Source organism: Monodon monoceros, unplaced genomic scaffold (assembly GCF_005190385.1).
Source record: "Monodon monoceros isolate NGI ecotype Baffin Bay Population unplaced genomic scaffold, NGI_Narwhal_1 Super_Scaffold_12, whole genome shotgun sequence".
NCBI classification, from domain to species: Eukaryota; Metazoa; Chordata; class Mammalia; order Artiodactyla; family Monodontidae; genus Monodon; species Monodon monoceros.
The window spans coordinates 99,662,927-99,674,445 of NW_021703768.1; the positions used below are offsets into that span (position 1 = coordinate 99,662,927).

General features: G+C 36.4%; 1 protein-coding gene across 2 annotated transcripts in view; it reads left to right on the forward strand.

Moving 5' to 3' along the window:
* The window catches only part of PRR16 (proline rich 16), a 170,894-nt gene extending 161,544 nt beyond the window's left edge, over positions 1 to 9,350 (forward strand). The window contains exon 2 of one of the 2 annotated variants that reach the window (XM_029217482.1): positions 7,982 to 9,338. In XM_029217482.1, the coding sequence (XP_029073315.1) occupies positions 7,982 to 8,737 (756 nt within the window). In that variant the 3' untranslated portion in view covers positions 8,738 to 9,338. Of the gene's footprint in view, positions 1 to 7,981 lie in introns of both variants that reach the window. The other variant, XM_029217483.1, reaches the window with a different exon arrangement.
* Positions 9,351 to 11,519: the final 2,169 nt, after the last annotated feature.

Genomic DNA, 11,519 nt, shown 5'->3' on the forward strand with positions numbered 1-11,519 from the left:
ATTTTCCTTTTTATTTTATTATTTTTTAATTATTTTATTTATTTATTTTTGGCTGTGTTGGGTCTTCGTTGCTGCACGCGGGCTTCCTCTAGTTGTGGCGAGTGTGGGCTACTCTTTGTTGTGGTACGTGGGCTACTCTTTGTTGTGGTACGTGGGCTACTCATTGTAGTGGCTTCTCTTGTTGTGGAACACGGGCTCTAGGTGGGTGGGCTTCAGTAGTTGTGGCACGTGGACTGAGTAGTTGTGGCTCACAGGCTCAGTAGTTGTGGTGCACAGGCTTAGTTGCTCCACGGCATGTGGGATCTTCCCGGACCAGGGCTTGAACCCATGTCCCCTTCATTGGCAGGAGGATTCTTAACCACTGAGCCACCAGGGAAGTCCCTATTTTCCTTCTTAAAGAAAATAATTTTGCTTTATGATTAGGAATATTTCTTAGATTTTTTTCTTTTCTTTAAAAATAATCTTTTTAAATTTAGTATTTATGTTTTATACTTCAAATATTTTTCTTTCTTGATGTCTGTTCTTTTATAACAGTGCATTATTTTATAGCTGCAATACATTCTGAAACTTCTCCAAGTACATTAATTGGAATTACTACAAAGTTCTCTTACTTAACTAATAATGACAACTTTGCCTTCAATATTGATCTTTTCATTCATCTTGGTCCTTCTATTTTGTGATGTTGTTTACCCTCAAATATCTCTTGATCTTCAGACATATTCATATTATAAAGATGTTTTAACAGCCTCTCCTACATATAGGGAAAAGGAGGATGCTGATTGAAAATTCTGAATGTGTCAGATGGGCATGAAGTACTTTAGAAGACAAGCTAGCTGCTCTTGCCCCATTTCTACCACCTTCCCAATGGAAAAACATAATAATAATGAGGGAGGAGAGCTTTGTTTTGAGATCCTACCAACCACACTCAGTGCCTTCTTCTTATCCAGAGGCATGTTCAGATTCTTTACAGCAAGAATTTCAGTGTACCTTAAGGGTGTGAGCTCTTAGCGTGTTGCCAGTCTTGTTGCACCATTTGACACAATTTTTTTCCATTGTGAAACATAGTCACTCAACAACTTCACACCCTAATTTTGCATTACTTCTCACTTCCACTCTCTCTCTATTCCACTTTCAAGTTTGGAATCCTTCTGGGACTCCATCAGTACTTTGACCACCTTTTCATTAATTCACCCATGTATTTATAAAACTCTCTGGGTCAGCTTATACCACACTTTGAGAAGATATTCTGAATTTATTACTGTATTTATTTCTTTACTCTCATTTAGATATGATTTGGGGAGGAAGGCACTAAATACACATGATCAGTCTCTATTAAACTGGAAGCCTTATTTTTTTAATCCTCAGTGTCTCATACAATAACAGATTAATAATATTTGTACAATAAATATTTGTCAAACCCAATTGAACACACAGAAAAATAAGAAAAATTACATTGTAGTTTTAGCTTATTTTCTACTGATCAGGCTTGGCTATGAATTATGATTATTGTTTATTTTTAAATCTAGTTTACTTTCAGAGAACAGGTATAAATTGCCACTTAAATGAATATTACAAAAGCAAACAACAAAACACCTTCAAAACATATACTGTATTCTGTTTCAAAAAATATTTCAAATAATTTTTCAGTAAGAATTTTTAAGCAAGTTTATAACCTTCATATTTATTTCCCAACAAGGATGATTAAAGGTATACCAGCATGTTTGTGTGTGTGTGTGTGTGTGTGTGTGTGTGTGTTCTGTATGTGTGTTTTAATCTCTATTTCAGAGGATGCTAATTGCCTTGGAATGTCCTTTCTCCCTTCTTATTTTGAGGAATAACCATAGCTTTTCACTGAGTACGTTGGACCCCAGATAAAAGCGTACATTTCCCAGTCTCCTCCACTTAAGCAACTTACTATTGGCTGGTCAAACATAAGCAAATAAAATGTATTACTCCTGAAACATCTCTTTACAAAGGAGTAGGTGTGCGTTCCCCACTGTTATTCATCCTTCCCCTTGAAATACATATGCGAAGGCCGGCCCTCCAGCTATGAACTTGGACTTAAAAATGGACACCAAACCCTAGGAATAGCAGAACAGAAAGTTGGATAGAGCCTGGGTCTCTGGCAGCTTCAAGATAGTGCCTTATTTATCGTGGATTGCTTCCACTATCTATGTTATATACTCTATCAAATACACCAAGGACAAGGAGAATAAATAAACATTAGATAATACAACTCTGTTATTATCGTGTCTGGGATATTGTGATTGGTCAGGTCTCTAAGAAACAATAATACTGTTAAGGAAGTGGCAGTTGCTGTAGAAATCCAAACACAGCTTTGGGAACTCAAGGCACATCTAGTCTTTCCTTGGAAAGCAAGCATTTAGCGCTCACCACCTGAGCAACTCTTTCATATTGGTCACTGGACCTTTTCAAAAAAAAAAAATTTTTTTTTAAACAAATAAATGTCAAAGCAGAATTAACCAAATTGTGGAATAGTTTAAATGTTTTCCACTTATTACATTGTTTTTAGCACAAGTATAATTAAATATAGTTCTCCCATTCACAAAATAATTACAAGAGTTATTTATACATATTAATTCATATTTAGTACATCACTAGTACTGTGGTCTAGCAGTGGAATACAGAGTTGTATAGTACATAATGAACAACTTATTTCCTGTCAATAGATCAACCAGGTGATAGATAGATAAAATATATATAGATAAATACAAGTATAGATTTAAAAATTTTTATATTATGTCAAAAATGGAGGGCTTCCCTGGTGGCGCAGTGGTTAAGAATCCTCCTGCCAATGCAGAGGACATGGGTTCAATCCCTGGTCCGGGAAGATCCCACATGCTACAGAACAACTAAGCCCATGCACCACAACTACTGAGCCTGAGCTCTAGAGCCCTCGGCCACAACTACTGAGGCTACGTGCTATAACTACTGAAACCCACACACCTAGAGCCCTTGCTCTGCAACAAGAGAAGCCACTGCAATGAGAAGCCCGTGCACCGCACGAAGAGTAGCCCCCACTCACCACAACTAGAGGAAGCCCGCACACAGCAATGAAGACCCAACACAGCCACAAATAAAAACAAATAAATAAATAAATTTATTTTAAAAAATAAAAGTAGAAGTGAAGCTCTTGGGTCAGCCTGCATTCAGCCATGGACCATGGTCTGACAGCTAGTTCACCCATTGCTCTCATTCATGTCCCTTTCTTTTTACTGCTGATGCCACACATTTAAATTGTGGTTGTTTTATGAATAAATATTAAATATAGAAGAACTCATAATTTGGTGCATATTTAAGTTGGAGTTAAATTCCTCCTTTCCTTTCATTAAGTTTGTAATTCTTAATGAAATTCTTGAAGTTGTGATTTGTTACTGAGAAGGCCCTAGAGAAAGATTCACTCAAATTGAAAAAGGGTTTTGTTTTTAAGGCCATTGAGCTATATATTTTGTGGTTTTTAATTGAAATATGTAGGATTTAGGAAAGATCTCAATACATTTAGGGCTATACTGATGAATATTTAAAGATAAATATGTAATCAACCATCTTAGTTGTTTTGGAGAGTGACTGAAATGTTCCCTGTGCCAAGCTGTGGAGCTAGGCTTTCAGAGTCAGGTAACATAGGCAGAGAGTTCACTAAGCCTCACCAACTCTTTATGGCTGCCTTCCTTTTTTTCTACTTCATCCTTTCCTGTGTGCCTTTCTGGACAACCCAGAATTGGTGACATTGAAGACCTCGAAAATCAGACCCAAGATGGGAAAGCTGGGGAGAGATGGAAGTGAGGGCAAGAAATGACTTTTCTCAGAGGTTCTACCTTTATCCAGTTTATATACTCAGCATTTTATTATTGAAATTCCACTGTGTACAATCACTGTACTCTCTGCCAGGAGTACAAAGATGGAAATATGTGCTTACAAGGTCTGAGGGAAACACACAGGTATAGACAATTCTGATATATAAAAGCAACTGTAATAATAAAATGGCAAAATCCAGTGAGAGCATAAGAAAAGGAGCTCCTAATGTTTTTATTTATTTATTTTTTAATTTTAGGTAAATCTGTTCATCCTGAATTTCACTCTAATGCCAACCCTGAAACCTTGAAGTATCTTTATTTTTATTCTTTGCAGTTTAACATTTACAGAAGTAGTATAGGCTGAATTTTGTATTCCCACAAATAACTTAGATCATTAAGTCAGTTAATTTCTTCCAAATCTGCTTCCTTTTTATGAAAATATTTAGGGATATTTTCCAATATGAAAACCTTAAGCTCACGTGATCCCTGAGCCACAATTATCAGTATTCCTAATTATTCCACAATCTAACCATAGCTTCCTTGTATGTGAGGCTAAGGAAAACCTCCTGGAATCACTGAACGCATTATCCTTTCTTTACATCTCCCTCTGTTTCACTCCCATTGGCACATTCCTCCGTAGATCTGAGTAGCCACAATTACTTAGAAAGATGACTAAATTTCAAGTTTGAGATACACATTTCTCCTTTGCTCCTGATGTTAGGTGTGGATGTTCTTAGACTTTTGATTGATGTCATGCTGTCCTCTCTCCTCCAAATATGTGCAAACAGTGTGTCCCTCTAGTCCTACTTTCTTTCATTTTGCTTTCCCCTTAATTCCATCATGCCTGTGGTCATAATTCCTTTAGTTGCAATATGATACTGTGAAATCGTTTCAGCAAAACATAGAAGTGTAATTTCAAGGAATACAGTGTATTCCTTGTATGGTTAATTTACTCATCTCTCACTTGGCTGCAATATCCTCTAACTCAACAAGCAAATAAACTGCAGCAGCTTTCAATGTGTTCTCCACATGGCAGCTGTTAAGAAATTCTCCTTTTATTTCTTTCTAACTTTATTTAAGTAGTGATATTTATTTTATTTTCAAATTATAAAAGATTTTACACATGACATAAAATAAATACTGTATCAAATATAACCCGAACTTAACAAATGTTAACACTTTATCATAATTACTTTATATCAAGTTTTAAAAGAAATAAAATATTTCATCTATATAGCTGATGCCTTCTGACAGTCTTTCCCCTTCTTTCTTGCCTAAACTTAATGTCTATCATTTATTTTCATGTTGTATAAACTAAAACATCTGTGCTTCTACATATAAACAATACATACATATTGGATACATATAGAGATATATATTTTTAAATTTTTATGTCCAACTGAAGATTTTTGAGATTTATCCCTGTTGATAAATATAGCTGTAGTTAGTTCATTTGAACTAGTTTGTATTTACATACATCACTTACTAATAGATATTTAGGTTGTTTCCAGTTTTTTGCTATGGCAAAACAAACAACACCAAAAAAAAAAAACCTAAAAGAAACATCCTTGTGCTGTTTCAACCCTGTGCACATCTCTTAGAATTTCTCCAGTACAGTCTAGGCTTTGTTCCTAAAATACCTGTACGGTAGGGTAGGGTAAGCACCTTATACAATTTATAAGATATTGTCAAAAAATTTCCCAGCACACTGAATTTACATTTGCCCTGGCAATGTACAGAGTTCCCATTTACCCACCTCATCACCAACAAGTAGAACTATCAGGCTGGTTCGTTTTTCCTAAACTACTCAGAATGAAATACTTTCTCATTTTTCTTCAGTTTGCACTACGTTGATTACTAGTGAGATTGAGTATATGATTTTTGGAAATTTGGAGCATCCCTTATGTGAATTACTTCTTTATAACTTTTATCCCATTGTTTGAGCATGTGTGTGTGTGGGTGTGGGTGTGGGTGTGTACATGAACTTTCAATTTTGTTTCATTCATTTTTTTTTCACCTGTTTGTATTGATACAATACTATTTGATTAGAACAGATTTCAGGGTTTTTTGCTCAGTATTAGTATAGCTGCATCAGTTTTCATTTGGTTATTTGCCTGCTATATCTTATTTCTTTCACTCTGTATTCAGTCCTTCTGTGTCCCTTCTTGAATAAATTATTTTAATCTATTTATACTTGTTACGATTATTAATATTATTATTTTTTAAGTTTGGTTTTTTAAACTATCATATGGGTTTGTTTCTATTTAGTATGCTTTTTTGGTTGTTTTCTTATTTTCTGCCATTTTTAGATTTGCCAAAATTCCCTTACTCACTTTTTAATCCTTATTTCGAAAGTTGTAAGTTTGTCTATTACTTCAGTAGTTGCCGTACAATTTTTCCCATACATTCTTAACTTAATGAAGCCTAAAGCTAACCAGTGTCAGATAGATATGATATGATTCCTTACACACACACACACACACACACACACAAATTCAGTGACCTTTACATGAAAAATTAGTATGTGCAAATGTCCTGGGGCAGGAAGCTGACTGGCAATTATGAGGGTCTGAAAGAAGACTGGAGAGGTTTGAGAACAGAAAGGAAAAGGGAATCTTAATAGATTTGAGTATGGAGGGTCACTTAGGAGTGCTGTCTTGTACTGGCTAAAAAGGGCCAATTGTTTTATTTTCAGAAATCCTGTGAGCCAATTGTGAAATAACTATTATTGAAAAAAAAAGTATATAAACCTATATTAAGTGGATTACATTAAAAAGAAAGATTGTTTTCTAATTATTCCTAGTCATTCCTAATTATTTTACTACATTTTAATATTTATCTGTACTCCTGAGTTTATGTCTATTCTACTGGTATGGTGGAAACACTTTATAATGATGCACCCCTGCAGGTTTCTTCCCAATTTCACATTTAGTGATGTTGCCTTTACTCACTTGAAGTCAACCATGGCAGGAGTTTACACCATGGAAACTGGCAAACTCTTCAAATCAGGACTCACTCACACCTCTAAGAACCCGTTATTAAACACTTATCAGAGCAACACTGAGTGAGACTGTACAGGACCTTAGAGACCATGTTAAGAATTGATATATATCACAGGAGAAATGAGCAGGCATTGAAAGGTTTTAAGCAAGGAATGACAAGAGCACAATTCTGTTTTTAGAAAGACCACTGAGATTACAGAAGTGAGAAGCGAGGCAGGGTGACTCTGGGTGGCTCCCATGGTGAGTAATAGTGGCTCAGGCTAGAATCAAAGAAAGGAAGATGGAGAAAAGTGAATGGATTTAGGAGCTAAAACTGAAGACCTAGCTCTCATGGTAGTAGTGTGAACCAATCACATAAGACACTCATGTAGAAGAAGTAAAATCTCTGAGTCCTCTTTAACTTCTTTTTGGTAATGATATTTTCATTTTGAGCCCAATTGTGCCACCATGTGTCAAAGAGCCAACTTCACAGTTGAACAAACTTAGGCCTGAATAAGAGAGGAGGGAAAAGTCTACCTATGGAAACGTGAGATGAGGGGACTCATTCCATTGAAAAATAAATTACTTTTAAAGTAATCCATAACTTTTCTTTCCTCCTATAGGCATACTAGTACATGTATGGTAGCCATGAGAATAGCCTCTAAGATCTCTGACTGCAGGGAGTGTAAATGATAGAGGGTCAACTTCTGGGTTCTGAAATTGAGCATTTGCCCTGAGGCCATGCTTCCCACAAGTTGCCCCAGACAATGACTTAACAGGGCAGAGACACTAAGCAACCCTGTTATAAGAGGTGCCAGATTCAACCAGAAGTTAGAGAGGACTCAGAGATTTTACTTCCTCCACATGAGTGTCTTATGTGATTGATTGGTTCACACTAGTACCATGAGAGCTAGGTCTTCAGTTTTAGCTCCTAAATCCATTCATTTCTCTCCATCTTCCTTTCTTTGATCCTAGTCCGAGCCACTATTACTTACCATGGGAGCCACCCAGAGTCACCCTGCCTTGCCTAAGTTTATTGAATGAAAACATTAAGAACAATGGAATACACCACTCAGTATTAGTCAAGGTTCCCATAACAGATTATAGCGAGACAGGAAGATATTGTTTGTAGTATATTTTGCTTTGGGTCGTTCTTCAACACAATTACCTTGTCCTTTCCACCAGGTGGTTGACCAGATTGATACCCTGACTTCTGACCTACAGCTGGAGGATGAGATGACTGACAGCTCCAAAACGGACACCCTGAATAGTAGCTCAAGTGGGACAACAGCCTCCAGCATAGAGAAGATCAAAGTGCAGGCCAACGCCCCCCTCATTAAACCCCCAGCCCACCCATCTGCTATCCTCACCGTCCTGAGAAAGCCAAACCCTCCCCCTCCCCCTCCACGGTTGACACCTGTGAAGTGTGAAGACCCGCAACGAGTGGTGCCCACTGTCAATCCGGTAAAGACCAATGGCACCCTTCTGCGAAACAGAGGCTTCCCAGGGGCACCAAACAAAATTCCAAACGGAGACGTTTGCTGCAAACCCAGCAGTAACTTGGACAAGGCTCCAGTGCAGCCTCTGATGCATAGACCTGAAAAAGACAGGTGCCCCCAAGCAGGGCCTCGGGAGCGAGTTCGGTTTAATGAAAAAGTCCAGTACCATGGCTATTGTCCTGACTGTGACACCCGGCATCACATAAAAAATAGGGAGGTCCACTCACACAGCGAACCTGTCCACCCACCAGGAAAGCTTCCTCCCCATGGCCCTGCCCAGGCTCCTCCCCCTCATCTCCCTCCTTTTCCACTAGAAAATGGGGGGCTGGGAATAAGCCACAGTAACAGCTTCCCCCCACTCAGACCTGCACCTGTGCCTCCTCCCACTGCACCAAAACCACAGAAGACGATCTTGAGGAAATCAACCACTACAACAGTGTGATGTATGCCATTTAAAAAAACTTTTTTGTTTTTTTTAATTCTTATATTATAAACATAAAATAATACATAATGAGCACTTTCTACTCAAGCAATAAAAAGCCCAAATATATTTATCCTGCATTCAGCAGAGTGGCATAAAAAATCACCGGGTAAGTATGCAGTATGTTGTTTATGTCCTGGCTGTACTTTGTTTAAAAGTTACATCATGAAACCACAGAATAACGGAATAGCTGAATATATTGTTTTTTCAATTGACCTGTGTCAAACTGTGACCTGTAGATTTCAAATATTTTGATTTACCATAAGAGATGGGATTAGATTCATTTTATTCATGCCTAACTCATCTATGCATTAAGAACATGCCATACTCTGACCTAATGCTTTTTAATAAGAAATTTTAATACTGAAAGACCATTTTATTATTTTTTCTAAAGATGTTTGTCACTAGTTTTGCATTATTAAATGCTGAGGATAATACCAGAACATTTATTTTCTATACTATACAATTATGACTATATGTTCACCTATATATGTAATGAAAGATTTTGGTCTGTGGAAATATCATATGTCAATAAACAATGGTAAATAATGGCAAAACCAAATGTTCCTCAGAATTAAAATGAAGCAGTGGTTCATTTAATTCCACGTTAGTTTACATCAAAATGGATAGCAGCTCTGACAGAGTTTGGAGATCACAGTGAGTATATGTCAGAATTTTTTTCAAATTAAATATCATAATCCAGATTCTCAATAGAACTGTAAGTATTTTCATATGATTTGCCTCCATTTTGGTACCTCAGGGATGACCTGTTGCAGGCCAACCCCTTTAGGTCCTCCCCACTCTCAGCATGCCTCCAGGTCAATGCATAAACCAGCTCATTGAAGCTGTAGGATGGCTTTGCTCCTGCATCAGCAAGCTCTCTGCCTTCCTGAGGGATTCCCCCATTTACAGGAGAATCCTAGAGGAAAATAAAGATGTTTATGGAACAGGATATTTTTAGCATTCGCCTTAAGCTGATTCTCCCTCAGAGCTGAAATATGCCAGGGTTTTTGTTATTCTATAGAAGGAAGAGAGGAAATCCTTTCCTCCTAACATCCAATAAATGTGCTTCTCTTTAGTCTAATTTGCCAACTAAAGTCACACTTAACCATGGACAAAAGTTCACTTCCTAACTACCATGATTTGGACTGATCCTATGATTTGCCCTGGAGTTAGAAATGAGTTTACTCCCTTAGATTCATGATGACAGATAAATACCTGAGCAAAATGTGGTCATTAAGTGGCAGGAGTAGAAGGAGTCATCTTTGGTGGAGATTTGATTATTATGCAACTTAAAAAAGAATACTGTAATACTTTTGAATATTTGGCTTTTGATCATAAAACTTGAACTTTTGCTACTACAGGAAAGTAGTCTTCAATCATATTTCTTTGTTGCCTTTTTCATGTTATAGCATCATAATTTGGAGTACTGTTTTTGAACAACTTCCTATTTAAAATGATAATATATTTTAGGCATAATTCCCTAAAGAAAATAGGTTTATTTTTTAAAGGAACAATCAAATGAGGAAAAATAGTGACGTCACGTTGAAAATGTATTCAACATGATTTTTGTTCTCTGTGTGTTGGACATGAAGATAATGCAAGCAGAATAAATCCAACTTTTCAGAAAGTTACAAAAGGCAAGACTAATAATCAAAGGCCAGAATCTAAAGTTTATTAACTATATGATCAGTATGTTTAATAGATGTGAGCCAGGTAAATAAATAATTGACATTTAATACCAAAATAACACATATATTCTTAACATTGTAATATGTTCATTTAGTCTTGATATAAATAAACCCAGGATTTTATCACCTTTCTAGATTTAAATATTTACATCCTTTCAAATGTCTATCCAGTGTGAGGCCTTTTGATATTATAAAGTCTTTGAAGACATGAAGTTTTTTCCCTTCAGCCCATCTTTCTTTCACAGCCAATTACTGTGACCTAATAATTACATTGTAGCGTGAGACTTTGACCCTTGTTGATGTCTGGGAACCAACCTGGACCTCAAAGTAGAGCTTACTAACAGCCACATATCATCCACTGAGCAGATAACTCATTTGCAATAAAGCAAGTTGAATAAGTTGGATGATTTAAGCTGGTTGATTAAGGATATTTGAGCCAGGTGCCTACACACAACCTCTGAGGTTCAAATCCATTTCTCTTCCTCAAATTATAGATGGAGCTACCCCATGAAAGACCATCTTTTTATGTTTGATTAGTGACATATGCCAAAACCACAACACCTGTTTTTATTTAACACGATTTATAAGTAACTGTTGGCCTATAAAGCTGAGTTAAATCTCAACATAAAAAAGTTATAGTTATTGACCTTCTTCTCTTATTACAGTTTATTTATTACATAGTCAACATTAAATGTTAGATTACAGCAGTGTTGGGACATTCCTTTTAGTTTATTTGCTCCATATTTTCCTTTTTTTTTTTTTTTTTTACTAATGTATAGAATATATTGGGCCAATAGGTTTTTTTGCCCGATAATTCTGCAACATTCATTGGCACTTAGTCATGTCTCTAAATATATATAAACTTGTAAAACGTAGAAAGCAATTAACATAGAGTGTCATAATATTTGCCTGGAAACTTGTAATTAAAGTGTCATAAGTGGCAGTGCAGCTTTTGTAATCAGCCAACATTGCTTTCAAAATTTTAATTCTGAAATGCAAGCTTTGCACATCATGCATTAAATCATCATAAAACATGGTCTATATTTTCTCTT